This window comes from Emiliania huxleyi (genome assembly GCF_000372725.1).
Source record: "Emiliania huxleyi CCMP1516 chromosome Unknown EMIHUscaffold_12, whole genome shotgun sequence".
In the NCBI taxonomy this organism is placed as follows: domain Eukaryota; phylum Haptophyta; order Isochrysidales; family Noelaerhabdaceae; genus Emiliania; species Emiliania huxleyi.
Window position 1 is genome coordinate 1,060,515 of NW_005201392.1, and position 27,820 is coordinate 1,088,334.

The 27,820-nt window shown below is 65.7% G+C and overlaps 8 protein-coding genes across 8 annotated transcripts; 2 read left to right on the top strand and 6 right to left on the bottom strand.

Moving 5' to 3' along the window:
* Positions 1-2,599: 2,599 nt before the first annotated feature.
* On the bottom strand, positions 2,600-3,475 carry EMIHUDRAFT_200728 (hypothetical protein; the record flags this gene model as incomplete). The annotated part of the gene is made up of 3 exons (XM_005790574.1): positions 2,600-2,890; positions 3,046-3,156; positions 3,407-3,475. 3 exons carry the CDS (start codon positions 3,473-3,475, stop codon positions 2,600-2,602), a joined length of 471 nt encoding a protein of 156 aa, XP_005790631.1.
* A 1,604-nt stretch (positions 3,476-5,079) lies between these two features.
* Positions 5,080-6,377, bottom strand: EMIHUDRAFT_433638 (hypothetical protein). The gene is made up of 5 exons (XM_005790575.1): positions 6,085-6,377; positions 5,787-5,821; positions 5,665-5,716; positions 5,317-5,482; positions 5,080-5,257 (listed from the first exon to the last, which is right to left on the bottom strand). Exons 1-5 carry the CDS (start codon positions 6,327-6,329, stop codon positions 5,132-5,134), a joined length of 624 nt encoding a protein of 207 aa, XP_005790632.1. The 5' UTR covers positions 6,330-6,377; the 3' UTR covers positions 5,080-5,131.
* Positions 6,378-8,734: 2,357 nt separating this feature from the next.
* On the bottom strand, positions 8,735-9,931 carry EMIHUDRAFT_200730 (hypothetical protein; the record flags this gene model as incomplete). Its single annotated transcript, XM_005790576.1, has 4 exons — positions 8,735-8,813; positions 8,897-9,381; positions 9,682-9,720; positions 9,824-9,931. The coding sequence occupies 4 exons, from the start codon at positions 9,929-9,931 to the stop codon at positions 8,735-8,737; spliced, it is 711 nt and encodes a 236-aa protein (XP_005790633.1).
* A 587-nt stretch (positions 9,932-10,518) lies between these two features.
* EMIHUDRAFT_200731 (hypothetical protein) lies at positions 10,519-12,408 on the bottom strand (the record flags this gene model as incomplete). The annotated part of the gene is made up of 4 exons (XM_005790577.1): positions 10,519-11,325; positions 11,555-11,607; positions 11,694-11,775; positions 11,851-12,408. The coding sequence occupies 4 exons, from the start codon at positions 12,406-12,408 to the stop codon at positions 10,519-10,521; spliced, it is 1,500 nt and encodes a 499-aa protein (XP_005790634.1).
* A 3,136-nt stretch (positions 12,409-15,544) lies between these two features.
* On the bottom strand, positions 15,545-17,218 carry EMIHUDRAFT_98076 (hypothetical protein; the record flags this gene model as incomplete). The annotated part of the gene is made up of 2 exons (XM_005790578.1): positions 15,545-15,940; positions 16,259-17,218. 2 exons carry the CDS (start codon positions 17,216-17,218, stop codon positions 15,545-15,547), a joined length of 1,356 nt encoding a protein of 451 aa, XP_005790635.1.
* Positions 17,219-23,430: 6,212 nt separating this feature from the next.
* EMIHUDRAFT_420841 (hypothetical protein) lies at positions 23,431-24,512 on the bottom strand. Its single transcript, XM_005790579.1, has 2 exons — positions 24,016-24,512; positions 23,431-23,665 (listed from the first exon to the last, which is right to left on the bottom strand). Exons 1-2 carry the CDS (start codon positions 24,445-24,447, stop codon positions 23,564-23,566), a joined length of 534 nt encoding a protein of 177 aa, XP_005790636.1. The 5' UTR covers positions 24,448-24,512; the 3' UTR covers positions 23,431-23,563.
* Positions 24,513-24,578: 66 nt separating this feature from the next.
* On the top strand, positions 24,579-25,806 carry EMIHUDRAFT_413761 (hypothetical protein; the record flags this gene model as incomplete). The annotated part of the gene is made up of 1 exon (XM_005790580.1): positions 24,579-25,806. One exon carries the CDS (start codon positions 24,579-24,581, stop codon positions 25,659-25,661), a length of 1,083 nt encoding a protein of 360 aa, XP_005790637.1. The 3' UTR covers positions 25,662-25,806.
* A 130-nt stretch (positions 25,807-25,936) lies between these two features.
* EMIHUDRAFT_200737 (hypothetical protein) lies at positions 25,937-27,046 on the top strand (the record flags this gene model as incomplete). The annotated part of the gene is made up of 2 exons (XM_005790581.1): positions 25,937-26,276; positions 26,349-27,046. 2 exons carry the CDS (start codon positions 25,937-25,939, stop codon positions 27,044-27,046), a joined length of 1,038 nt encoding a protein of 345 aa, XP_005790638.1.
* Between the last annotated feature and the right edge of the window lie 774 nt (positions 27,047-27,820).

Consider the following 27,820-nt stretch of genomic DNA (forward strand, 5'->3'; position numbering starts at 1 on the left):
CCCCTAACAAGCCCCGGGGCGGTCTTCGATCTGGTGGGGGCCCTATGGGAGGGGCGAAGAAGGGCTTTGTTCACCCGGCGGCGGAGTGGTCCAGCGGCCGTGGCGGGTGAACGCGAGAGGAGAGGCGCAAGTAGGAGTCGGCTCAGCGCGAAGGCAGTGCACGAGCCGATCGTCTTGCCGAGCGAGGAGGCTGCGGCACGGCACGGAAGCAGCTGCGTGAGCGGTGTGAGAGCGGCGGTCACTGTGAGCACGGCACACACACGGCGCACGCTAAGCTGCGACGGCTTCGCACGATGAGGTATGCGGCCGACGAGGTGTGACGAGCTTGCTCGGGGCCCGCTCACCGGTGCTGGAGAGGCCGACCGACCATGTGAAGCCAGCGGCGATCTCGACCGGTGTCGTCGGGAGGCAGCAGAGGGTCCAGCCCGCTAGGAAGAGCACGTAGTACGACAGCCCGTGCGGATGCTGCTGCAGCTGCTCGAAGAGGCCCTGCACGAAGACGAGGTGTGCAGACAGTGCCATCCGAGTCTGTCCTCGCAGGAGCCGCGGCGAATCCTGTTCGAGCCCGGCAAGGAAAAAGAACTGCGCGGCCGCGCGGCGCGGCCCGGGGCGGGGAGGATGGGTTGGGAGCGAGGGGGCGGAAGTGTTCAGTGCGGTAGATTGGCGAGCTCGAGGCGCGTGAGCCGGACCTGTGAGCCGGACCACCCCCTCTTGTTATCTGCGTTGTTGAGCCAGGACTCAACATACTCGGGCTTGCAATCCCAAACTGTCACTCCCCTTTCTCCCGGCCGGGGTGGGGCGCGCGCGGGGGCGGCGGGTGTGCGCGGGTGTGAGGGATGTCTGTGAGCCCGAGAGCGATATGCCATGTCCGCCTTGCGTTTGTTTTCATAACATCGAAGGCTAAGCTCAAAAAGAACTCCAGGCCGGAAGCGTTTTCTTCTTTCTTTCTTTTTCTTTCTAGCTTTGAAATCCCTGTGTGGTGGCGGCGACGCGGCGTGCCGTCCTCCCATCCCTCTTTGGGGTTGTATTTTTTTCTCCTGGAGATGCCGTGATTGGAACAAGATCTTCCTTTCCGACACAGACAGAACACTGTCGAGGACTAAAGTCTGCCCAGGTTAGTCAGGGCACGATGCCGGGCGTGAACACAACTAACTCGAACAACTAACGGACGTATCTGCTCCTGACAGAGAGGCATGCATGCACCGCGCTGCGCAGTCTCGCTCCCAAAAGGTGAACCAGAAACAGCTGCTGGCTGTGGTGATGGCAGGCGAGGATTCCGACGTTCAGCTCAATCCGCATCCCGCTCGTGAGTGCATAAGTTGCACTGGAAGCATCGCTGCCCTGCACGGTCCTTTCACGTTCAGGACATGTCCACAGGCTAGTGCCACTCTGACGGAGGATGAGTCGCTGCGCCGGCTGGCACCACACCCAGGTGCGTGCGAGCAAGTGGCTTCCCTTCTTCCTCCCCCCACCCCTGAGAGATAACCTCTGCGCAGGGCTGCGTGAGCGAGTGGACATCAAGAAGGGACACATCATCATTACCGGCCTCGACTCCGACCTCATGCGGCAAGGCGTCCACCCGAGGCTGCAGCAGGTAATTGAGCTGCTCTGTGACAACCCGCGCGAGGTGTCTGCGGCCAGCGCCCCCTCCCACCCCGACGCACCGTCGTGTCCCGATCTCACAGACACTCTCCGGTTGAGTAGAGACTCCGCGTGTGGGGCAGCCTCTACAACGAGCTGCGCGCATTCTGGGCCAAAGAGCGGGCTATCTGCCAGCCGGAGCGGATCCGCGAGGGGTCGGACCATCGCAAGCTCCGACTCGCCATCGCCAACGCGTTCGTCGTCGTCGAGGACTGCCTCGCAGCGATCCTCGAGCTGGTGCGCCGCGACCAGTCGAGACAGAGCCTTGACAGATTCGTGACAATCACGAGATCCCATCCCATGCAACGTGCACGGTTCGGCATCGATCCACCTCACGTCCAAAACACTCCCGCCTTGCCCTGCAGGCGCAACAGGCTGCGGACGAAGTTAAGAGCAACCCCCCCTCCTCCCCGGGCCGTGCGATCGTCGTCTCCGTTGCGCCGGACGAGTTTCTGCAAAAGTACGCGTCGAGCCGCCAAAGCGACAACACAAGACGGCCGCGCACCAAAGTCGCGACGCCCAAGAGGTCGTACCGCGTGGTCTCGCCCCTCGAGCTGGCGGGCGTGAGGAGGACGGTCCCCAGCGCTTGAGATCCCTCAGCGCCGGGGGCATCTGCTGATTGATTGGTGGCGGCGCTGTGAAATTGGAGCTTGCTTGAGCGAGGCGCGGCGTGAACGGAGGCGCACACACTATAAGTCTCTCCGCCATTGCGCTGCGTCGCCTCGAGAGCGAATAGGGGAACCCCCCCCCCCCCCCCGCCTCACGACGCGAATATATTGCCTTTTTTCGTGTTTTTTGAGATCGACCGTGCAGCCGCTGCTGGCCTGAGCGATTGCCCACTTGTTGTGACAAAAGAGGATTACTTTTTACGCACCGGCTGCCTCAACTTCCCCCCTCCCCGCCTGCAACCCCGCAGGAAACAAGCCTCCCTCCCGTGGGGTGATCTCCTCTCAGAGCGTCAGAGCTCGCTATCCGCCCGGCGCGAGGCCGAGAGTCGTACGCGGCACATATTGCACGAGCGGGCGCATCGCTTGTGCATAAATTCGGGGTTGCGATTGCACTCGTCCGCCCTCGCCCACATCGGACACCGCTGGTCCTTGTCGTCGCACCCTAGGCCTGACGACTGCGCGGCCGCAGCCGTGCCCCCGCCCGTTCGGCCGGACGCCTCGGCCTGCAGCCGCCGCCGCGCTGCCTGGGCGGCAGCACCCCCCTTCTCGCTCGTAAGTTTCCCGCGGGGCAGCGCCGCGACCTGTTCACAGCATAAACAGTGAACTAGCACTCTCTGCGACTGCCCACGTGGGGCGGTGCCGCGACCGCTTCGTCTTTTGGGGCGGCCGATGCCTGAGTGGCTCCGGGCAGGTCCTGCACCGGATGTTGCACAGAAGATTTGGCGGGTGAGCACACTCCGCAGGTGCGTTTGCAACGCTTGTGCATGAAGAAGGGATTGCGCGTGCACTCGCCCGCCGCCTCCCAGACTGCGCAGTTGTCGGCCGAGGCAACGTCCACGCACGCGCCCTGAGAGGGTCAGAGGAGAGCGAGAGGGGGAGAGAGGACGACGAGAGGTGAAAAGCCGGCCTGAGTTTGTGGGCAGGATACGCACGTGTGTGTGTGTTGCCTTGGAGGATCGCGCTGCCTCCGCTGGGTCCGGGTCCTCGTATGTGTCTGGATCGTCGTCGTCGTCGTAGTCGACCTCGTCGTCGTAGTAGTCTAGCCGTCCGCCGGCGCGAGGATGGGCGAGGCCCGCGTTGCACCGGCCGCACGATACCGGGCAGTTGGACCGCATGAAAGCGACGTTCTTGTCGCACTCGCCTGCCGCTGCCCAACGTGGACACATTGCTGAGGCGTCGACGCAGCCACTGCTCAGACAGGGGTTTGGGAGGAGCAGGTCAAGGTTATTTGTTTCTATGGCGCGCGCTGTGGTATGCAGAAATGGCATGCGGTGGCCATGCGGGCTACGCAATCGTGAGTCCCAGCTCCTCGGGAGTGGCCTCACCTGCCCGGGCTGAGAGGGGAGAGCGTCGAGGGCGCAGGCGACAGCCCGTCCCCGGGCGCTGGCGACAGCTCATCCTCGGGAGGTCTCCGGCGTGGCATGACCAGCGTCGTCTCACCAAGGAGGGCGCTCTCCAAGTCGCGCACCACCTCCGGGCCGCCCTCCTGCGAGGACGCGCCGGATGCAGCAGCCGCAGCCGCCTCTCCCTCGGCCGTAGCACCCTTCCCTGCGGCCTGGCCGCCAGCCTCGCCGCCTGCCCGCTGCCGCGGCAGTCGAGACCTGGTGGCCTGGGCCGGGATGTCGCCCCTTCCCGCGCTGGCTCTGGCAGAGGCGGCGGAGGCGGCGGCGGAGGCGGCATCGTCGGAAGAGTCCGAAGATGAGCGGAGCCGGTTAGGACCCTCTGCGGAATTGAGCACGCGGCGGGATGATTCGCCTCCTGCGTTCGGGCTACTATGCGCGCTAGATGCCGGGACTTCATCTTCCGAGTCCAGAGTATTCATCAACCCAGAGTGCAGCTCTTCCCGGCCGGCCACGCGGCTGCCGACAGCGATTGCTCCCACCACGAGAACCAGGGCCGCCGCAGCGATTGCAAGCCTACCAATTGGGCGGAGATCAGGGTGGGATAATGAGCAGCGCGGTACCAGCACGCATGTGGTCCATGCAGCGGAGGGCTAGAACTGCACGGTCGGCTGCTGGCACGCACCGGCGAATGCGGCACCGCCTCGTCTCAATTGTATCCTGTGAGCAGCGCGGCAGCAGCGGTGGGCTCTTGGGGGACGAACCCGAGAGACGGGAGGAGAGAGAGCCGGACGAGAGGCTCCGGCGGCCGGCGCCGACGACGACCGCGTCCATCCCTAAGCGGCCGCCACGCGGCGGTGCACCACGACTGCCAGTAGCTGGAGAGCTGGTTGTGTTGGCCGCCTCTCCGTCCCGACGCCAAGGAATTCTCAAAGACTAGACTTGAAACTTGTGTAAAATCGCACCGGCTGCAGACTTGAGCGCTGATAGCGCGTCCTATTTGGAGAACGAGTCGGGGGAGGGGGGGGGGGGGTCCCGTGCTCAACAATACCTAGCACGTGGGAAGGATACAATATGGTATTGTTGGTTATTTTGGGCTGTCGCAAGGCTCCTCATGTCCGCGTCGGATACAGCCTTGAGGCTGGTCAACGCTGCTGTGATCGCGTCTTTGAAGTCTGGCATGAGCCCCGAGACCCCTGTGGTGTCGGTTTCGATTATTTTCTCGACCGCGCTTTACTGTATTAAGAGGTAACTCTCAGTGATCAGTGTAGCTGTAGGGTCCTCTGTGTGTATACTGTGAGTGACACTGACAGACTCGAGAGACTCTGAGTCTGCTGACACACACTCCATTAGAGCACAGCCGGAAAGATAAACAAGCTACAAGGGCCAAGCGAAAGGGAGAGGGAGGCGCTTCCCCACTCAGACGTCGTGACGTGGATAGAGTAAAACCTACACGAACACACCCGCCGCGGACGCCTAGAGCTAGACCAACTGTAGACCGCACGAGCCCCGCTCCTCCTCTCTCCACCCGGCCTCCAGCGTGGTGACTCGCGACTCGTGTACGCCGTCGACACGGACGTCAAAGACGTGCCTCGCCCATTCGTTGAACTAAAAGGCGCGGGGGGGGGGGGGGGGGGGGGCTTCTTCTTTGGCTGGCACTCAAGCACCTCTCCAAAGCTGCCAAAACTCTCCTCAATCACCGCGAGCAGCGCCTGCCGGTCCTCGGGCCGCGCGCAGCGCGCTTGCGCCGCGTCAAAGGAGGCGAAGGACGCGGCCACGTCCGCGAGGGTTGCGTGCGCCGGCACGTCGTCCGAGACGGCGCGGGAGCGTTGCCTGGGTATGTTGAGTACACAAGTTGGAGTGGTTCGGCGTCGTGCTGTGCATTCAGAGCACCGCACGAAACCGAGGGCTGCGGATACAGTGAATACAGCGGAAGGCAATGCAGTTAAGTACGTGCCCTCTCGAGTGCGAGTCGATGGCACAGATCTGTACTCAGCATTAGTAGGGAGCGTTGCCGCGTCGACGGCTCGGCGAAGGGCAGGACGGTGATGCGCTCGAGCGGCGCGCCTGACAGCGGGCGCAAACAGCGTTCGCGTGCGTGCGGTGAAGCGGGCAGCTGAGGTGCGGTGCGGCGGACCCATCTTGAGAAAGGTGAACAGTTCGATGACGCACCTGAGACGAGGCAAGGTCGCGTGAGCTTCCTCACGCGCTGGGCATCTCCACATCCTGAGGCAGGCAGGAGCCCCATGGCATTGAAGGTGCAAGGGGCCCCTTGATCATGAGTGAGCCGTGTGAGTAGCCGATCGCGCTGCAACATCTCGTGCCGCCTGCCACCGCCGCCGCCGCCGCCGCGCAGCCCGCGAGAGACTCTCCCTCTCTGCTGCTCTAGTGACTTCCCTCTAGGCGAGACGCGCTCTAAGGGAGGGGCGGCGCACCAGAGCCGGCTGCTGTACGTCGGCCCCGCGAGGACGAGCAGGCGGTCGCAGCCCGCCAGGAAGATGGGCAGGCACGCGAGCGCCTCCTGCACGTTTCGCTGGTCGATGCAGAGCTTGTCGAGCCAGACGGTGGGCAGCCGGCCGTGCTCCTCCTCGAACGCCTCGGCCCACGCGCTCAGTGCGGCCCACTTTGGCCCGGGCGGGTCGCTCCACGAGTGAGAGATGAAGGCGTCGCACTGGCCCATGAGCCGCGGCTCGCTCCTCCAATGGCTGGTCAGACGCTCCAACAATGACGACGGACGTCGCTGAGCCTCCTCCTCCTCGCCGCCCTCGCCGCCCCCGCCGCCCTCGCCGCCGATCGCGCTGCCGCGGCTGCCGCCGCGACTGCCGTTGCGGCTGCCGGCCGCCCTGCCGGAGAGGAGGCTTCCGCGCTGGCAGGAGCGCCTCGCCGAGTGTTCGCGCGCGGCGACGTCGGGGACGAAGTCCGTCCTGTCGAGCAGCTCGAAGCAGACGGTCCGGAAGTGCGCCTCTGCCCATTGCAGCAGCATGTCGACGTTGTCCGCTAATACACTATCCTCTCCGTGCACCGGCGAGAAGAGCGCCGCCAGCATGGCCGCCTCCCGCTCCTCCGCCGTCGACCCCGTGCGGTAGAGCGCGGCGAGGGCGGCGGCCCTCACGCCTGGCTCGAGCATCACGACGAAGGAGAGGAGGGAGAGGCCGCAGAGCAGCAGCGGCGGGAAGAAGTCGTCATTCGTGAAGAAGAGCGGGTCAACGTCCACCTGTGCGAGATGTGGCCGAGGTGGCAGCCGAGGTCTCACCCGAGGTTGAAGAAGAGAGCGGGGCGACGTCCGCCATTCGCAGCGGCAGATAGGCAAGGGTCGTGACGCCGGCGAGGCCACCCGCGTACCTGGCCACGTCTGCGTGCAGCAGCAGCGCGCGGCGAGGGCAGTAGCTGCCGCACCCCTGGTGCAGCAGGATGGCAACCAAGGAGGCGAAGGTGACCGCGTCGATGGCCGCGAGCGAAGCCAGCCACGGGAGGCAGTAGCCACCCGTGTGCCTCGCGTGCCAGCCGACGAAGCCGAGGGTGCAGCCCCACGCGAGCACGACGAGTGCAGTGGCGAGCACGTTTGCGAAGACCATCGCGCTGTCGGATGGGCGGACGGACAGGAAGCCTGAAACAGGCCGGTGCGGATCAAGACAGCGACGCTGTGGACTGCGGGCGGGCGGGTGGACAGGAAGCCGAGGCAGAGCGCCGGCGGCCAGATCGCCACCGGGAGGAGGGGGCTGCCCCAATACCGCATCGGCCAGATGCGGAAGACGAGGGAGAGGAAGAGCGGCGTGAAGGCCCACCAGCAAGAGGCGAGGCCGAGCACCTGGAGCAGAAGAGAGCGAGCAAGGCTGTGAACGAAAGAGACCAGGAAGCCGCGCCGAGGCGACGTGCTCCACCTGCAGCAGCATCTGCACGCGCACTCGAATCCGCCGCCGCGCCGCACCCGCACGCGAGAGCTGCCTCGCCAGGTCGACGCGGCTGCTGCTGCTGCCGGCGAGAGCGCGGCTGCCGCCACTCGGCCCGCCTGGAAGGCGGCGCGCCGCCGACGGTGAGCGAGCAGAGAAGGACCCCCACACCAGGCCCGTCAGGTCGGCGGTTCGCCACGCCGCCGTCGCTGTCGCCAGCAGCGCCGCGGCTCGCAGCCTGCTGCGCAAGCCGCGCCCGCCGACGCCGCCGCCATCGCCATCGCCGCCGCCGCCGCCGCCGCCGCCGCTGCCGCCGCCATCCTGGCCGCCCTCGCTGCCGCCACTGCCGCCGTTACCGCCGCCGCTGCCGCCGCCGCTGCCACCGCCACCGCCGCCGCCGCCGCTGCCGCCGCCATCCTGGCCGCCCTCGCTGCCGCCACTGCCGCCGTTACCGCCGCCGCTGCCGCCGCCGCTGCCACCGCTGCCGGCGACACCGCCGCCGCTGCCGCCGCCGCCGCCGCCGCCGCTGCCACCGCTGCCGGCGACACCGCCGCCGCTGCCGCCGCCGCCGCCGCCGCCGCTGCCCCTCTCGCAGCCGCTCGTGCTCTCCGCTTCGGCGCGAAGGAATCCAATACCAAACCAAGAGCGGCGGCCGCTGCCACCGCCCTCGTTGCCACCGCCCTCGCTGCCACCTCCACCGCTGCCACCTCCACCGCTGCCATCCCCACCGCTACCACCGCCACCGCCGCCACCGCTGTAGCACCCACCCCCTCCGCCTCCTCTGCCGCCGCCGCCGCCGCCTCCGCCGCCGCCTCCGCCGCGCGTCCGCACGCGCGCGCGTGTCGTCGGCTCCCTGCCTCGCTTGCCGCCGCCGCCGCCGCCGCCGCCGCTGCTGCTGCTGCTGCTGCGTCGGCTCTCTCGCATGATGAGCGCGCCCCAACCGACCAGCAGCGCGAGTGTGAGGCTGCCTACTCTCGGGAGATCTCGCGTGATCTGGCGTGATCTCGGGAGATCTCGGCCGCCCCATCCGACCAGCGGCGCGACGGCGGATTGTCTCGCCTGTGTGTCTGCGTGTCGCTCCGGTGTGTGCGTCTCGTCCTCCTTGCGTAGATGGCGTGGTTTCTCGCTGTGTTTCGCCTCACGACCTGTCCATCTACGGTGAGGCTGCCGCAGCCGAGCAGGTACATCGCGGCGCCTACACCATGAACATCAGAGTCAGGGCGGGAACGGCATCGCGCAGTGTACTCGTGGCGGCGCGTGAAGCGAGGCTGCGACTACAGTCAATCCAGCTCAACACAGCTGTCTGCACTCAGCTTCTAAGGCAGCAGTGCCGAAGACGCCGCGTTTTGCGGTCGACGAGCCGGTAGAGGCCAAATGTGTCTCCTCCTCGTCCCTGAACCCGTCTACCAACACGGCGCCGCGCTCGCACAAGCAGCGGTACCGCATGTAGCAGCCCTCGTCCCGCCAGCCACCGTCGGCGTCAACGGCCACGCAGTCCTGCATCGCAAAGAAGTCGTCCGGCTCGCCCAGCCGCCAGTGGGAGTACGAGTCGTCGCACCCGACCGTCGCCGGCTTCCACCCCGCTTCGGAGCCGTGGCGGATCGGCCACTGGTGGTGGCCGAGCCAGAGGTACGGCCCGGTGTACCCGTAGTCGCGCGGGCCGAAGTCTCCGAAGACGGTGTTTGCGACGAAGTCGGTTGCGGCTGCCGAGTCGATGCAGGCGAGCGCAACCGGCTCTCCATCTGTCTGATCCGAGAGTCTGTGGCAGGCATCGATGCACTCTAGGTGGGTGTAGCGCGCAGGCGTGACAAAGTACGAACGATCGCCTTTGTAGAGCCAGCCCTCAGGGAGTGGCGGCCGAGGCCTCGCGCTGAGCAAAGCGATGGCGATCAAGGAGAACGATGACGATAGTAAGCATACAACGAGCAATGCCGAGGGCCTCGCGCTGCGTGTCGCCGTTGTCTGCATGCTGCTAGCGCCGCCATTGAAAAAAGAGAGAACATGCGGGGGGAGGCCGAACGGAGAAGCCCCGAGGCGTGACGTCGAGTGCTCGAGTGAGGATGTACGTCGTGTGCGTGTCTGGTGTTTATTAGCTCCGAGGGGGCGCTCCGCTGCTAGGGGAAACCTGGAGCGCGGACTAACCCTCGGAGACCCGTCCGTGTTTACTTTATGGCCCTTTCCCTGCGAACGCGCACCCCCGGGGCTACTCGAGTAGGGCTCTCTTGCCCTGGTGCTTGGACCGTGTACATGGCGCCGACGACGCGCCGCCCGGCGTGAGCGGCACCGCCATGGACTCGGGCAACGTTGGCGGGCCGCCGGCTGCGTCGCCCTCGAGCTGCCTCAACTGCTGCTCCTCGACCATGTCGACGTCGCACATCAGCCGCTGGCTCATCAGTAGCGCCGCCAGGAGCTTGGCCGATCGCGCCGCCCACCCGCTTGGCTGTAAGCGCGCGGTGGACCTTGCAGGCCAGGCGCCAGGCCGAGCCACAAACGATGCCATCGCGTCAACTTTCCCTATAGCTGGGGTCGATCCCAATAGACAGTCCGACCACCCTACAGTACTAGCCCGCCTCAACCCACTTTACCCATGTACATACTATTATACTACACTGTGCAGTGTAATGTCCAGTCCACTAGCTCCGAGTAGAGGGGGCGTCCACTGCAGCACGAGCAGTTAAGGGGAAACCCGGTACGCGGGTCCAACCCTCGGAGAATGTTTACTTTACGGCCCTTTCCCTGCGAACGCGCACCCCCCAGGGCTAGGGCTCTCTTGCCCGCAACCCGATCCCAATCATCCGGCCGGCCCGCTGGGTGCGCTTCTTAGCTCCCCGGCCCTGGATGTGCGGTTAATGACTGCACTCCAAGTGCTCCAAGTGCCCGAACGAGAACACAACACACTCTCTCGCATTACTAGTACAAGGGACACTCTGTCATGTCATGTCGGGAAGGACAAGACAGATCCACCGAGCATGGACAGCCTCAGAACCCGAACCCGAGCCGGCGCTGCCGATCACTCCCCCAGGCGATCATCCGGCAGGCAGCGCTTGCCCTCCGCCACCCCGCCCCCCAACACGCCGTCCCCTTCCACACCACCACCGCCCGGAACTCCTGGGCCACCAGCCGCCTCGCTTCCGCGACACGGGATGGCAGGCACGACTCGGCAACCGCGAGCCGCTCACTCCCCCAGTCCCATTCCAGCATCTTCCCCGCCTCCTCCACCGGGCGGATCCGCTCCCGCGCCGCCTCTCGCACCACCTCGCGGTCGCGATCGCTCTTGCACATTTCGAAGGAGCACACCGGAGCCACTCTCGGAGCGCAAAGTCCTCCTGGTCGGCGTCGGGTCCCGCACCACGCGCCGGCGGGTTCACCCACGGCCGGGACGGGTCCCGCAGCCACCGGGCGCGCCTCCACCACCCGCCGGTCGTCGCCATTCTTCATCGCGAGCTCCTGCGCCCGCAAGCGCGCCTGCACGCGCTTTGTGCCGGGCTGGAAGTTCTTCTCAATCCAGCGCATACACCACCTCGCACCACACCCCGTCGACGAGGTCCACCTCCTTCGGCTCCTCGCCGGCGACCCAGAGGCCCTAAGGCCCTTGCTGACGGGAACCCAGCCGCCCCAGCTGCCGTCGGGCATGTATCCCGTCGCGTAGCCCCCGAGAGATGGCTCGGGCCGCAGCCAATATGCCCGCCCCATCGCACGCTCGCATGCAGCCGTAGTGCCCGCCCACTCGAGCGGACGCGAGTCCACGGGCTCCACGGGCTCCGCGGGCCGCACAGCCTTCTTGCGCTGCGATCGAGACAGGCCGCCCCGCCGGGCTGACAGCGCGCGGCAGGAGCTGCCTCCCCGGGCTGTCGGAGAGGTGAGCGCCGGCGGAATGCAGCGGCGCCGCCGCGGCGCCAGTAGGCGTAGACGGTGAAGAGGAAAACCAAAAGACGTCAGACGAGGCTGAGGGTAGGTCTGCAGAGCCCGAAGACTCGCATCGATCCCAGATCGAGGGTTGGCACGAGTTAATCACCCCTGAAGTGGAGCAGTGAGCGGTGGCCTGCTGAGCCGGGTGGAGGCGGTCGCCTGCCAAGTGGTCAGGAAGGGAAAGGGGCACACTCATCAACGTAGACGGCGATGCCTGGGTTGATCGGTATGCGGAAATACCTCACGGCAGGTGACCTTTGCCGCTGCCTCGTCTAGCGCCGCCGCGCCCTCCTCATCGTCGTCGTCCATCGCCGCCTGCCACATCTGCTGGCGCCACGTCAAAGTCTTGCTGCTGCTGCTGCTGCTGCTGCTGCTGCTGCTGCTGCTCCTTCTCCACCCCACCAACTCCTCCTCCGGCTCACCCGCCGCAGCGGTCGAGCCGCCCACAGCCGCGCCAAGGGTGCCCGAAGGGTGCCCCGAAGGTGCCGGAGGGGTGCCCTGTGGTAGCCCAGGTGCCTGAAGGGTACCGAGGGAGTGCCCCGACCCTGCTCCAGGCACCTTGCCAAGGCCCTCCGACGCCTCGTCCACGGGCGACTCGTAGCCGCCTGCGCCTCCGCCCCCGCCCACGTCGGCGGCCGCCTCGCCCTGCGCCGCCTCGCCGCCCAGCGTGGCGGCAGCGAGAGCTGAGGAGGTGGTGAGGGCATTCTGCGTGCATCGGCGCAGCCCGGCGGCGTAGCTTGTGGCCACCTCGAACGAGTCGTCGATGCCGAGGTGAGCGAGAGCGCGCGCTGCGACGCATTCCTCGAGGAGGAGACATCGTCGACGGACCAGTCGCCGGAGGGCGCCGTCGGGCGCGACGGCCGCGACAGGCGCGCGCCCAGGCGGACGCCCAGTGGCCAGGCGCGTCCCGGCCTCCGCCGCCACCACCGCCGCGGCGGGGGCAGTAGCCGAGCTGTGCATCTTAAGTTCGGCCAGGAGGAAAAAGAAATAGCCGGTTTTTCTTCTGGCTCTGACCTGCTCGATTGGCCAAGAATGCTGGCTCGACACGCTCGCAGCGTGCTGGCTCGCCACCGAAATGACGGTTCTGCGCCGGCGAGCATCTCGCGCCTCCGCCTCCGCGAGATTGACGGCCGCGTCCGACGATCACGCTGAAGCGTGCACCGGACGAAGCAAAGCAGCCCATCGTGCTTGGCTCGAAGCGCTACGCGGGAGCTTCCTACAAATGCGATCCGGCCGGCAACAACAAGATCGTGGCCACGTCGCACGAGATCGACCACCCCGACATCCGGCCCGCACTGCGTCATCGCCTGGCGCAACGGGCAGCCCACAGTGCACGTCTTGAAGCTCCCACCCGAGGCGCGACCACCCCAGGTGTATGTCTCTGACAGCTTCTGGGGCGACGGGAGCTGGGTGTACGTCTCTGACAGCCAGCGCCTCTCGATTGGTGCCGTCCTCTCCTTCTCTGCCGGGTGCGGCCCACCGTCCTTCCTGGTAGAGGGTGCCGTCCCGCTCCTCGAGGCGGCGGACGGCTCGCCCCCAACCTTCCGTCTCCTCGAGCTCGACAGCTCGCTCCTGCTCGCTGCCGTGCTCCCGTCTCTGTCGCTAGGCGACCTCGCCACCCTCGCTCTCACAAATGCGGAGTGTGCCGATTTGGTCGCGGAGTACCTGCCGCTTCCTCAGCGGAGTACCTGCCGCTTCCTCAAAACATGGCCGGAGCTCCTGCGGGCGATGAAGCTCGTTTCCGCGCACGTCGATGTCAGTGAGGATGCGCTGTGGTGCCTTGCCACCGGGCGTGCGCGTCCCTACTACGGGCGCATGCAGCCCCTGCGTGACGGACTACCGATCAGAGACGAGGTCGAGTGCCGTGTGGCGAACGCGGTGTGCCTTCTCATTCCGCGGGCGGAGGCCACTGGGCTGTGGCAGATCCTCACGGCACTCGCGCCGCGCATGACGCCTACGTCCCTCGTTCGCCTCCTCGAGTCAATGCGGCTTGCTCTCGGAGCAACCTGGCCCAAGGGTCCATTTTCACTGCCTACGCGCCACGACTACGACCACGATGCGCGATGGAACAGCCTGCCTCGGCTCGACGCCAGTGCCATCGGCGCAGCTCTCCCGCGCTGCCGGGCCGCGTGGACCCCAGAGCTGCTTGTGCGCTTCAGCTTGGCTGTCGGCGCCTCTGGCGCGATGGTGAGAGAGTACGTCTACCAGGCAACGGCGGACGACGAGATTGCCTCCGGCGCGCTCCTCGCACAAGTCGAAACGCTGGGGCTGGCGGCAATGGAAGACGTCGACGAGCAGGCGGCCTACTTGGTTGGTCTGAACGAGAGCGAGGATGGCATCTTCGAGGATGTCACGCAGGCGCTGATGTTTCGTGTGACGAACGGTTCGCCGCTCAGCCTGTCACTCGTTGGCGCGATCACGGTACGCGACATCACTGCGGCCTCTCACGCTCCACTCGGCTACGCTTCTGCCATCTCACTCGGTCTCACGCGTCTGCTCGTAACGTAGGAGAAGCTCGCCAGTGAGTCAGAGCGCGCGGTCTTTTACGAGCGCGAGGCTTTTCACGATGTCGACCCTGAACGGTTTGACGACTACTACGAGCAGCCCTCGATCTTTCTTCACGAGTGGTCGCGCCACTTCGTTTTCCCCCTCTCCTTCCCCCTCGAGGACGTGGAGGCGCTCGTGAGCATGATCAATGAGTGCGGTGAGAGCGTGTCGAAGCACCTTGGGCGCCTTGCCTTCGGCTGGATTCGGACTCTCCACGACGCGGCCCGAGGTGCGGATGTTACCCCGCAAGACGCGCGCGCGCTCGACGACAAGGCGCACGCGATCAGCCAGTTCCGCTGGTGAGAGAAGAGGGGGGGGGCGCAGAGCGGCGACAGCCGTGATCGGATCGAGTTGAAGTTTTCATGTGTGTGCTCTGGTGCGGTGGTGGAGTCATGTTGACGTGCATGGGCCTGCATGCATCGTGGCATGCGTGGGTGGGCCGTGGGCAGCGCGCTTTGAGGCGTAAATCTATACAGCAACGCCGGTTTGCTTCGCCTTCGTTTTTTCGAGCTGTTTTCTTAAGCCGATAGCTCCACGTGCCGGGCTGTGAAGCGTGATATATCTGATATATGAGACAGATATTTGCGAGAAAGAAGAAAGAACACAGACACGGGCGGCCCCGCGCGGGGCCGCAACAACAACACTTGCACATGTCCATGTGCATGTGGGTGGTCCTGCCGGTCCACCGTGCCGCACCGAGCAACCGCCAACCCCGACGCCCCCCCCCCCCCCGACCCCGTCCGCGTTATAAGCGGTTAACTGTGTCCCATAGTTTGAGGGTATCCTAAAAGTTCGGCCGATTTGGGCCAAAACGCTAAAAGCACGGCGCGCCGTAGATTTGGGGCAAAACGACAAAAGTGGGCCCGCCCGGGGCAAAATGGTAAAAAGTCGCGCGCCGCAGCAGGCGCGCGAAAATTTTGGACATTCTACTCTCCGGCGGCGCCCGCGGCGCAATCCAAATGTTTGGACACACACCGGCGGGCGCTTTCGAGGCGAGCGGCAGCATTTTTCTAGCCATAGTGTGCGGGAACTTCTTTGCCGTTTGCGGGACGACAGCTAGTACTTACTGCACGACCCGGGGCGCGCAGCGCCGAAGAATTTTTTTGAAAAATGCTAACAGTTGGGCGCTCCGAGACGACCAAAGTGGTAAAAGTCGCACTCTCCCCTGACCCGATCAAAAGCGTAAAAGCACCCGAGGCTCCAGAAACCTAACCCTCAGACTATGCTGTGTCCATGACGTTGTCTCACATGTCAGTCTCAAAATGCACAAATTACCACACACGGGGTCACCCGCGGCCGCGCCCCGCGGTAGCGCGCCGCGGGGCCGCGCGCCCACCCCGGCGGCACAGGCACAGCCCACATGTGCCGCGCGCGCCCAGTAATTCACAAAAAGCACTTTCTTTGCGTCACCGGACTAATACTGTAGTTACTTGTCGGGCGGAGGGCGGTCTGGGATGGGAGGTGCGAAACGGTGGGGCCCTCCGAGATCGACTCCGAGCCGTGCCTCGACGCAAAGACTGGCTGCTCCGACGTGCTCCGCTCCGGCGGGTCACTCCTTCAGGCTCGCCTTGAGCGTCTTCATGAAGTCGGCGACGGCCTCGCTTTGGGCGGCCGCCGCCCTCGGCTCCTCCTTTCCAGCGCCCGCAGCCTCCCCGCGCGCCTCCGCCTTGGTCTGCGGCTTTGCGGCCTCCGGCGCAGCCTCCGGCGCCGCCTTCGGAGCCGCCTCGCGCGAAAACGCCTCCTTGGCCACCTCGGCCGCCTTGAGCGTGAGCGAGCCACGCGAGCCGGCGGCGTCTTCCGCACTCCGCTCTGCCGCCACGGGCGGGGCCGCCACGGGCGGGGCCGCCACCGGCGTCAGGCCGGGCAAAACGCTGGCGCCGAGGACTGCCGCCGCGAGAGCCGCTGCCGCGCCTCCGATGGTGCGGAGGCCCTGCTCCCTCTTCGCCTGCGTCAGATGGCGCCGAGGGGTGGCCGAGGGGTGGCCGAGGCGCCGGCGAGGCGTGCGTGGCCGAGAGGTGGAGCAGGCGTGTCTCGGTGCGGAGCAGTAGTGCTTGGATTTCGGTCTCGCGACTTCGCGTACTGGCCGCCTGCGCCGGGTCGAGGTAGGAGCCGAGCGCCTCCGCCGACGTCTTGGAGAGACGGTCCAACCCCGGGTCCACCTGCGGGCAACGGGTGTCGTGGACGTGCCGTGGACGTGTCGCGAATCTCGGCGAATCTCGGCGAATCTCGCCTCGAGGAAGGTGACGGTCGACTCCTCACTCACGAGGGCGAATCGCTGCGACCGCGCACCCAGCCCGCTGCCCATGTCGCCGGACAGGCCCAGCGCGCCAACGAGGGCGCCGTCCGGGTCGGAGACCATGGTGATGTTTGGGCTGTCGACGCCCGCCGCCGCCGCCACCGCCTCGGCCCAGCCCGCATTCACGAAACGGTCGTTTGTGGTGACGACGGCGACGTTGGAGACTCCGAGGCGGGCGAAGCGGCCGGCGGCCTTCATCAGGCCGGGCAGGTGCTTGTCGTTGCAGGTGGGCGTGAAGGCGCCGGGCATGCCGACCAGGACGGACGTGCCGCTCCCCAGCAGCGCGCCGAGCGTCGTGGTGGGCGGGATGGTTTGCCGCCCTTTCGACCGCACCGCAATTTCGACCGTCAGATCGGGCGGCAGCTGAGAGCCAACGCGGATGGCGGCGGGCAGTGCGTCTGCTGCTGCTGCTGCGGGAGCGGGAGCGGCTGCGGGCCTCACCGCCCGGCTGGCCGGCTTGGAGGCCGCATTCTTCGGCTTGGCGGGAGGCTTGGCCGCCCGCCCCGCCTTTGCAGCCGCCTTCTTCGAGGCTGGAGGCTCTGCGGCCTCTGCCGCCTCGACCTCTGCCGCCTCGACCACTTCCTCCTCGCGCACCTCCGGTCCGGGGTCGGGCGCCTTGGGCTCCGTGTCGGGTGTGTCAAACCAGTTGGCTGCCGAGTAGGATGGGTACGACGGCGGAAGTGGCGACGGAGACGGGGCAGGTGCTTTTGCCTCCTCGGTAGGCTCGCCCGCCGGCTTCTCCACAAGTGCTTGAGCAGCCTCCGGTTTCGCGGCGACGGGCGCCTTTGCTACGACAGCCGATCGGACCGCATGGCGAGGCGCGGCGCATGGCGAGGCGCATGGCGAGGCGCATGGCGGCAGCAGCCGGAGAGCGTTTGCTGGATCACTGAAGAGCAGGAGGAGCAGAGCCGAATGCAGAGCCGACATGCTGCAGAGCCGAGATGGGCTGCAGATCGGGTCGTCACGCTTCGAAGGACGCGTGGTGCACAGGCAGCTGGGAATAGCGCCGGGGAGGAAAAGGGGTCGGACACATTGCATGCTAAAGAGCTAGAAGGGGAGATAGAGAGAAATACCACCCTGTCCCTTGTACACCAACAAAGAGTCTCGTGATTTCTTGTTGGTTTTCTAAAATATCTCGGCGGGGGTGGGCGGGTGCACGGAGCTAAGTGCCTCGCCACCCTCGCAGGAGTCGCTTAGGCGGCTCCCGTGGTGTACCTGTGTTAGTGCCAGTGCGCGCCAGTCCCGTGCCCAGTGTTGTGCGAGGGAGTTTTGTTGTAAAATTCTAAAATATCTCTCCAACAAACACCAACCACAAAGAAAGGCTCTATCTCTAAATTATTCTATCTCTCTCCTGCTCCTCACTCAGGGGGGTCACAACTACCGAGTCCCTAGAGTCTGGCTGCTAGAGGGCCCAACTTGAGAACCGTGCTTTTTGGGTGAGGTTGTTTCGTGTGAGGTTGGGTTGTTTGTGTGAGTGAGGTTGTTCCGAGTTAGGTTAGGTCGTCGGCGCAAAGGGTGAGGTCTCGACCGCCGCCGCTCACGCCAGCGGACGGCCACTGCCCGGTGTTTTGGCTTCGCCACCGTCCAAAAAGCGTGCGCCATGCGCTGCCTCGCCGACATCGAGCGTCCGAGCAAGCCTGTCCGACGAGCGGCTTGCTGTGCGGACGCCCCTGGGGAGTCGACGGGTCCCCCGGGGCGACGGGGGTGCTCTTGGGGGGGGTCCCCCCAGACAAGGGGGTCTGGGGTGCAGCCCCAGGAAGCCCGCCGCAGGCGCCGATTTTGAGTGTTAGAGTTGTTTGGTATTGCTAAAAATCTCTCCGATTTTTTGGGGCTTTTTTGACTGATTTTCATGAGGTGTTGCTACTATTTTGGGACCAGTTGAAGCCTAAAAATGGCTACAAATACAGCCACAGCAGCTGCTAGTCGTGAGCTGCTACTGTGTGGCAGACAGAGCCCAGAGAGAGGGCTTTCAGGAGCACTAGATCGATCTAGTCGGTTCACGGTTCACGGTTCACGGTTCATGATTCTGGCGTGAACTGAGAGGCCTGCTCCAGACAAGAAATTCTTTTTCTCTCAACAACACTAGGCACGAACTTGCGCGCACTAACGGTGCGAAAAAGAAATCAAATCGCGTCACCCCGCGGCCGTCACTCCCCCCCAGCCAAACCCACCCAGGATTAGCGTTCTCGGCTCACCTACGCTTCCACGTGAAAACAGCCTAAGCCCCTCCTGCTCGCCACCGTGATGCCGCGGCCTCGGTCCGGCTCGCCAGCGCCGTCGTCCGGGCCCACGGCCGGCACGCCGTCATATTTTCTCGTCGATTCCGCGCGCTCGGCGACCACCGCGGCGCCTCCGAAAGCGCCGTTTCGACACGCTGCAGCCGCGGGCCGCGGCACCTCAACTCAGCGCTTCTCGCGCCGCGTCAGAGGTGCTCCGATCGTGCACGCGGGTCGGTTCGGCACGTTGCGTGCGGGTTATTCCTGTATTCGCACTCGCTGCGCCTCGTATCTGCCTTCGACGGCCCGATTCCTCGTAGCCTGCGGTAAGCCTGCGGCCCCACCTGCGCCGCTGCGTGACTCTCTCGCGGCCCACCGCCCACCCGCACGCCGTTCGCCCCCCGCACAGTCGCTTGCTGGAGCCTCGCCGCACGGGCGGTCCTGCGTCTCGGCCACCTCGACTCACCGCGAGCCCGCTCCGCACCTCCCGCGCGCGTGTCTGCCGGCACGGCGTGGCGGGCAAGGCTGCGCTGCGACCGGTGATTTGTCGCGCGGGCAGCGCGTCCTTGGCACACGCACCCCGGCCCTCCGCAGCCCGCGCTCGCACGCCGGACGCTTGGTTCTCTCCCGTCTTCCCGGCGCCGACGACCGTCTGCTCGCGAAAGATCCAGGCACACGCGTCGATCGCCCGACTCTGCTCGCTCACGCGTCTGACGCCCGCTCTGCCGCCTGCTCACTCCGGAGAGGCGAGCGCCGCCCTCTCCGCTCTCCGCAGGGCGGTGCCGCCCCCATCAACCAAGCTCCGCCGACCTAGCAGACACGCGTGTGAGCTTGCCTGTGTGTCCACTGGTGCAGCAGTGCTGACGAGCAGCCTGCAGGTCTCGGGTGAGTCTCAGTTGCAGAACATTGAATCGTGTGGCAGCCGAGTTGGCTGAGTGAAGAGTGTCTAGTCTGAGAGAGATTTATGAGAGTCGTGATTTCTTTCACTAGTCTGTGTCACTCCAATATGACCATCTCTCTCTCTCTCCGTCTACGAGTATCGAGCTTTGTTGTGTTAATGTGTTTTGGGAATGTCTCGGACAACCGGTAAAAAGAAAAGACAAAGCCGGCGCCGCGACAAGAGTCGAGACAAGCTCGCATAGAGAGCCCGCCTGCTTGTGCTTCGCCGTCGCCTCCTCCGTGATCGGCGTCAATCGTCGCCTTTGTGCCGCACTAGAGATGAGCGAGGCTGCAGAGCGATCGTCGGCGGACGACGAAAACACTGACCTCTCCGCTCCGCCGCCGGTGCTGAGGCTGGATATCGGAGGCGGCACCGTGGAGCTCCGTGTGCACAATGTGGGCGTGCAGTCGCCGCCTTTCGAGATCGTCCCTGACGGCTCTTCCTTCCGCATGAACGGCACGCAGTATGTGCGCGCACAGGAAGGCAGTGTTCAGCACTTGGCGGCTCGGGAGGTAATCTCGCTGAGCGCGGTTGCGTCTCTGGTGTTCAATGCACCAAAGGGGAGCTTCTCCACTACCACTGAGCTCCTCTTGCCAAACATCGGGCGCAAGGCCTTCAACAATGGCTGCAGTGGGCAGATGCAGTACTTTGCCTTGGTCGAGTACCCTGTGGGCCACGTGCAGCTGCAGCCGGTCGTGACTCTCGAGCAGCTCACCCTCGTCCTGCTGCACCCGCCGAGCAAGAGCAAGTTCGCAGGCAAAGCCGGGGGCGGCCTCAGCGCTTCGGGTGTGTCGCTGCTGGAGTCGCTGTTCACGAGCGGCAGCCTGAAGCTCTCTCTGGGCGGCGCAGCCGGCGGGGCGGCCGACGATGGCGGCTTGGCGGGGCTCGAGGCCGGCGAGGCATGGGACTGCATTGAGGCGTATGTCGACTCGCTGACCGGCGACACGCGCGGTACGATGCTCGCCAAGATGCGCGACTTCCTCGCGAGCGGCGCGGGCGGCTTCTCCGGCGGCTACTTGACGGCGTCGCTGCCGGAGCGCAAGCGGCGGCTCGCTGCCGTCTGGGATGCGATCCGGTCCGCTTGTGCGCCGGGGCAGACGCAGGAGCTCGAGTCGCTGTCGGACTCGCTCGGCCAGGTTAACTCGTCGTACGCCGACGCCGCCGACCCGTCCGCGCACCTCGTCAGCGACGACGTCATCGAGGGCTGCGTCGGATTGCTCGTCTACCACTCGCAGGTGGCGGCGGCCGTCCTGCGGCACCCCACCATGGCGTCGAAGCTCCGCGAGTCGCGCGCCGAGGCCCTCGCCCCGCTGCTGGCAGCGGCGCGCCGACAGGTGCGGCGTGCCCTCGCACCTCCCTCCCGCGCCCCGCCACTCTCTCTCGGGTCGGCCTCTCCTCTCGCTACGGTCACTCTGCAGCGACTACTCTCGACTCTCCCCTGGCCCTCGGCGTCCCCGCCCTCCCGGCGCCTCGACGCTCCGCGCTCACCTCCGCCCACCCCACCCCCTCACGCGCAGCCCACCCTGATCCTCAAGCTCCTCTTCAACCTCTCTGACCGGTCCATTCAGTCCCTCATCCCCGTCATCCTCGCGCCGATTGTGGACGCGCTCGACCTGCGCGGTGAGCGGCTCCTCTCCACGCCGGAGGAGGTCCGCGAGGCGATGAGAGAGGCGAAGAAGGAGCTGGGAGTGCACGAGCCCGTCTACGGCGAGGGCGGCGCGGTGTGCGTGTGCGTCGACGGCCGCAAGGCGTTCGAGCGCCTGATGGGCACCGACGACGAGCCGTCCCAGTACCGCAGGCTCTGCACGCCGTCCCTAGCCAAGTCGGCAGCTGCGCCTCCGCCGGCCGCTCTGCCTCTTGCGGACGCGCCGCTGCCCGCCGCGGCAGCACCACAGGTGTGGCGCTGTACGTATGAAGGCTGCAAATACAAGTCGACGAAGCTCATCAAAACCGGGCTGATGTTTGCGCACGGCCCAACGTCCCAGCGGTGCCCTGGCTCGAACAACCCGCAGTACCGCCCCAGCGCCTTGGCGGTGGTCTCGGCGGTCGTTGTTGGCGACGCCGCCGCTGGTGGCGGCCAGGTCACGCGCGGGGAAGTGGTGGTGGCCGCCACCGGTTCGTAGCGGTGACATGCGTGTGTTTCTTGCCTGTGCCATGGTGTGCGTGCGTGCGCGCGCGTGAGTGTGTGTGTTCGTGTGCGTGTGTGCGGCGTGTGTGTGTGTGGTGTGTGTGCAGACACTGTCTCGGAGACACCGCCTACGGCGCCTTAGAGCTTACTTTAGAGTGTGCTGTTGTTGTGCTGGCTGCTTGTTCGTCAGTAGTGACTTTCCTCTGTTTGTGGCCACCTTTGTTTCGGGTGTGCGCTGGAGCTTTCGATGTAGTCGGCCGCGCACATACGACGCACGCGCGTGACATCATCCGTCGCCTGTCGCGACGAGTTGGCGACGGTCGCCGTCTCGCGATCTCTATACCTTCCTGTCTACCTCGCCCGCAGCGAGTACGACCTCGCGTGCGGGCAGGTTTGAGGACGCATGCGAGTAGAGATAGGCTCAGGCGCATGACGTACGCAGCGGGTACACCGCGCGCGTGTATGTGTATGTGTGTGTGTCCCTGTCTCTTATTTGTCTAAGGTCTGTCTCTGTTTGAGGTGGTCTCTCAGTGAGAGTCTATCTGAGGTGTCGCTCGGGTTGTTGCCTTAACTAGATAACATTCCCATATTCTTTAATAGCGGCTAGTTTGTCACAACACGTGCCGCAAGACACGGCGCTTCCAATCAAGAAAGTCATTATCTTGGACGCATCCCTCGACGCGAAGAGCCATGCAGTCACTCGAATTACTTGGACCTCTCCTGCAAGTAGAACGAAACATTCTTGGAGCTTCCCCCTACATGCAGGAACGCATCTCATCCGTGGCGACGCGCTGAGCCACCGAGCCGTACTCGGCCGCGCCGCCGCGTCGAGGCACGGGTCCCCCGCCAAGCAGCGACGCCGAAGCGTCGACCGATAGAGCGCCACGCCCAGCAGTATGGGCGTCGACCGCTCTCTCGAGCGGCCGCGTGGCAGTGCGTGGCGCGGGCGCCACGGGCGGCAAGCGTGGAGCCGCTGGAAGAGCCGGTGCGAGCCGTGGATGGCAGCCGCTCCCCACGTCGCCGAGAGAGGCTGCGGGAGAGGGCTAAGGAGGCCACCGGAGGCGCCGGGAGGCTCGGGAGGCGCTAAAAAGTGGCCCGGGCACCTCGCGCCACCCGTCTGGTGGGGCTGGGTGGGCTCAGGAATTAATCCAGGATTTTAAGGTGATCCACTACACCTGACCGAGAATTGGATGTGTCGCTATATACGGGGTGTGGACCCTGAGTTGACCAGGGGTTGTGCGCTGGGCCCTCCTGCTCGGCTCCAGCCAGTAGACAAGTCTTGTCATCAACAGAGTAGAAGGATCTGACCTCGGGGCCGATGTGACCAAGCGCTGGTAGCGTGGTTTAACCTCAAACCCATGGTCTCACAGTGTGCCGGCAGTCGCCGAGCAGTGTCGCTCACACAAGCCGCAGCACAAGTGACTGAGGGCCAGTGAGGGCGAGCCCATCGCTGTCACAGCTGTGGCAGCCGCACAATAGGCTGTGTCAACTGTGCAGAGTGTGTGAGCAGCAGAGGAGCTGCTCTCCAGGCTTCTGTCGCAAAGAGCTGCATGCCACCGAAAGCGCTGTCGAGGTTCGCCGAGCGCGGCGCAGGTTGAGGGAAGCCGCCACCGACGAGCGCGTTGGACTTTTCACTCCGGACAAAAACGGGTACACGCACACGAGCCGCGGTCGTGTACCCGTCTTAGGGGCGAGGCGCGGGACCGTCTGTGGCGAAGTGGGTCGCGTCCCTCGATTTCCTCAACTCACGGTCCGCTCCCTCTATTCGGTAGCAGAAAGAGCCGAAAAGGAGGCCGGCAGGCCGATTCTGGCGGCGAGACGCGAAAAACGGGTGCGGGGCCGTTTCCTCACAGCAAAGACACAATAGGATCATGGGAGTATTCATGTGTGGCGATGCAGAAACGCGCACACACTCTATCAACAGCGCACAAAGCAGTCACGGTACACAAGAGAGCGAGCAGCAAGTTCAGTGCGCTGTGGCAGCAGCGTCAGCGCGCTGGGGGCGCCACCGGGGGCGCAAGCGCCTGGCGCTCCCGTGCCTGGCGCGCGCGCTTGAGTCTCGCGCGGTGGTTCTTCATCCATCGGACCGCCTGCGCGGCAAGGGAGCGAGGGGATCAGCCTTCGATGCGGCCAGGGACGCGGTGGGAGCGCGTGTCGCCGCTGCGGTGGCGCGCGCTGCGACGGCGTGCACGCGGCGCACCGGCGCCGCGTCGCGTCGCGGCGCAGTGCTGGCGGCGTGCAGGCGGCGTGTCGGGGCGGGTGGCGGTGACGAGGTGCTGGGAGTGGTTGCGCGAGCGAGGCGGCGCGCGGTACGGAGGCGGTGGCAGCGCGGCGGCGTCGCGTCGGCGGTGGTAGCGCGGCGGAGCGGCCAAGGGGCGGGGCGGGGCGGGCGCGGGGGGCGGGGGGCGGGGGGCGGGGCGGGCTGGGGCGTGGCGCGCACAATGCTCGCATCGATTCCCATCATGTTGGGCGCCGTCAAGTGGCGGTAGTCGATCGTGCAGTTGCAGGCGGTGGGGCCGCACGGTCGTGCCTTGACTGGCCGCAGCGGCAAGTTCTTGTGGTCGACGCCGGTAGCCCGTCGTCGAGCGCAAATCTCCAGACGCTTTCGCGAGCTCTCGTAGAGATGTAGGCAAGCTTCAGAGTGCGCTCTTGGAAGCCGTCGAGGTCGAGGGCGAAGTTGAGATCGACGCGCGGATCGCCCCGCCTCGCTCGCGGGGCGAACTTGTGCTGGCGCGCACCGCCGCTCCGGAGCGGCGGGTCGGGCCGGCGAGTCGGCCGCAGAGGCGGCTCCCCGCCGATCGGATCGGCCGGCCGAGGGCGGACAGGAGCCTCGTTCAGGGTGGACGGGCCACGAGCCAACGGTGCGCCCCATCGCCGCGCCGCGGGGAGAGCGGCAGCGGCCGCGACCATCGCCCGACCGTCCAAACCCTGCTAATCCACGCCGGAGGTTGGCTGGGTAAACGGGAGCGATCATCAGTCCAAGGCAGCAAAACTGCGCCACCGATGCACTCGCCAGTCTCATCCCTCAAGTCGTCCCCGCTGAGCTCCTTTGCCGCCGCCGTCATCGCGGCGCTCCTCGCCCTCACGATCCTCTTGCCGGTTGTTCGCACGAGCGTGACAGCGACGGCCTCGCTCGTGGTTGAGGTCGCTCGAGAGCACCAGGCCTCTCTCTTGGCTGCAGACGTGTGGACGCTCACCTGCGTCGGACTCGCCGGCTTCGCTGCTCAGCTGGTCGACGGTTCTCTCGGCATGGGCTACGGCCTGACCTCCTCTTCCGTCCTCGTCGCCGCGGGGCTCAAGCCAGCGACCGCCTCGGCCTCGGTGCACCTGGCACAGGTTGGCACGACGCTCGCCTCCGGCCTTGCGCACCGCCGCGCCGGAAACGTGGACGAGGCGAGCCTCAAAAAAGTTGCGCCGCCGGGAGCGATGGGCGCGCTGGCTGGTGCGGCGCTTCTCTCGTACACGCCGGCGGCGACGGCGCGGCTCCTCTCGGCGACTCTTCTATTCGGGCTCGGTGCGATTGTCGCGCTGCGCTTTTACCGCATCGCGCCGCGCCGGGCGGAAGCAGCGGGCGCCCCGTCGGCCACCGTCCTCCGGCTAATCGGACTTCTCGGCGGCTTCGTTGACTCGACCGGCGGTGGAGGGTGGGGTCCCATCGCCACGTCTGGCCTCCTTGCGGGGAGCTCGCTGCCCCCCTGCCGCGTGGTCGGCACCACCAGCGCGTCCGAGTTCTTCGTCACCGTGGCGGCGGTCGCCGGCTTCTGCGCGACTCACGCCGGAGGCGGCGGCGGGCACGGCGCCCGCCTCGACCTGCTCGCCGTCCTTCTCCTCGGTGGCGTCTCGGCAGCACCGCTCGCACCCCGTCTCGTGACTTGCGCGCGACCTCGCATGCTCGGCGTGTTGATTGGAGGCTTTATCATGCTGACCAACAGCAAGACTCTCCTCCACGCGGCCGGCGCGGGCGAATCGGTCCGAAGCTGTTGCCAGGCCGCGCTGCTGGCCGCCTGGCTCGCCGCCCTGGCCTCGGTCCGCCGCCACGCCGATGACGAGGAGGCTCCGGCCGGCAAGGCAGGCCCGCAAGACTAGCGAGCAAACGTCGAACCCTCTCCTCCCCTCGCGCCTCGGTGCGGACGCGCGTGAAGGATTCGTGTCGGGGGTTACTCAGTGGACTGTGATGGAGAGGGGGGACGACACTTCTTCAGCGTTGACTGTAAAGTGAAAGAAAGAAAGCAAACAAGCAAGGGAGTCGAAGTGAGGGAGAAGTCGAGACGTTCATTATCAAATTTAGGATTTTCCGTCATTTGTCATTGCTTTCCCTTCCGTCGGCGCACGCAGGGTCTCGCTCGGGGGGGGGACTTCAAATGGCGCTGCAGAATCTGCTCGCGCTGCTGATCGTTCTAGCCTTGCCTGGCGCGGTGCGTGCGGAGTCGGATGGCACAGCCGCAGCGGCAGAGGCCACCACGGCAATCGCTGAGGCCGATTCGGCGGCAGCGCAGGAGGCCAACTCAAAGGTATGGGAGGACTTGATGGCGGCCGATTTCAAAGCAGCAGCCTCCCAAGCGTACGTTGCTGCCAACAAGAACTCGATCTCGGCCTCCTCCTCGTTCGCGTCAGCGTTTGCGTTCCTCGCCGACACGCTGTCGGAAATGACTCAGGAGTACAGCCCGGAGGTGCTTACTGGCGGCGCCAGCACTCTGCCAGGTGAGATCGGAGCCGGCGTCACCACGCCAGGTGGGATCGGAGCCGACGCCACGACGCTCCCGGGCGAGATAGGGGCCGTTGGCGTCACGACGTTGCCTGCCGGCGCCTCCCGGGCAGCAGAAGCCATTGCGCCGGACGAGGTCGCTTCTGCGACGAAAGAGTCGGCGATTGAGGCGAAGGCAGCCGCCAATTCAGACGTGAAGGCTGCGCTGGGCGAGGCGAAGGTGGGAATGGGGTATCTCGCTGACGCCACCAAAACGGCGGGCGTGGAGATTATGACTGCATACAATGAGGCGGGCGATTGGAAGAGCGGCCTGCAGGCGGCTGCCGGGCAGCTCCAGGGCCTTGCGATGGGCATTGGGTCGTACGGCTTGGACGCCATGCTCTCCGGCGAGGTCAAGTCGTCCAGTGAAGTCGCCGCAAGCGCAAAGGCGGCCTCCACGGGAACGGAGAAGGCCCAAGTGGCGATCGATCAGACCACGGTCGCGTCTATGGCCTCGCTCAAGGCGGTTGGCGCCACCAGCGTCGCGACCTTCGCCGGTGGCGCCAGTTCGATGACGAGCGCGATCAACGCGTGGAGGATGGACGCTGCTCGTCTGGCGAGCGAGGCGCTGGCGGTAGCTTCGCCCACTGCGCGACCTCCATCGACCGCGCTCGCGGTCGCGGCGTTCGGACTGCTGACTGCGCTGGCGTTGGGGGGCCTTCATGCCGCCGGCCGCATTGGGCTTGGGCAAGCGCACGCCACTGGCACGTCCTCCAACCTCGTTTGATGGGACAGAGCTTGCTTGGCTGGGAGTGATGGAGATGGCGCTCCCCATGGAGATTTCACAAAGATCAAAGTCAAAGTTGCGCATGTGTCCACACCGTTTTCGCATTCTTCACTTCGTTACTCTCGTGTTTTTACTGCGGTAGGTAGACAATCTACCTCCCATCTAACCGCGCCTACCCTTTCTTGGGTAATGGGTAGACCTTTCACACCCACCGAGGTCATTACCGCCTCTAACTAGTTCGTGCGTCCTGCTATCGCCCGCCTGCTTTCGTTGCATCCTCTCAGTGTGGTCTATGGTTTGCTAGACCCATGAGACCAGCCACGCCGCGCCCTCGGCACGGGCGCCTCCGCCGCCGCCCTCAGCCACGCCGCTACGACCGTCGGAGACGTCAACTCCGCCGTCACATTTACACACACACACGAAAAACTTCAACTACGACACCACCATCTCTCAGTTCACGCGGAGATCATGAACCGTGAACCGTGACGAACCAACTAGTCGACCAACTAGCCCCCGCCCTGACAGCGCCCCTGACCGCCCGCCCGGTCCCCCGCGGCCCCCCGGCCCGACACCGCGCCCGAGACCCCGAGTCCGTGAAGCGTGATCCCGCGCGAACCGTGAACGAACCGCGAAGGAGTTGGTCCATGAACCGGGTCACGGGTCACCCTCCTGCGAACTGACAGGTTGGACCACGCCACAGACAGTTCCATCTCTCTCTCCCACAGACAGTAAAGGTCATAGCCGAGCCGTATAACACACGCCCCACAGTCCAAC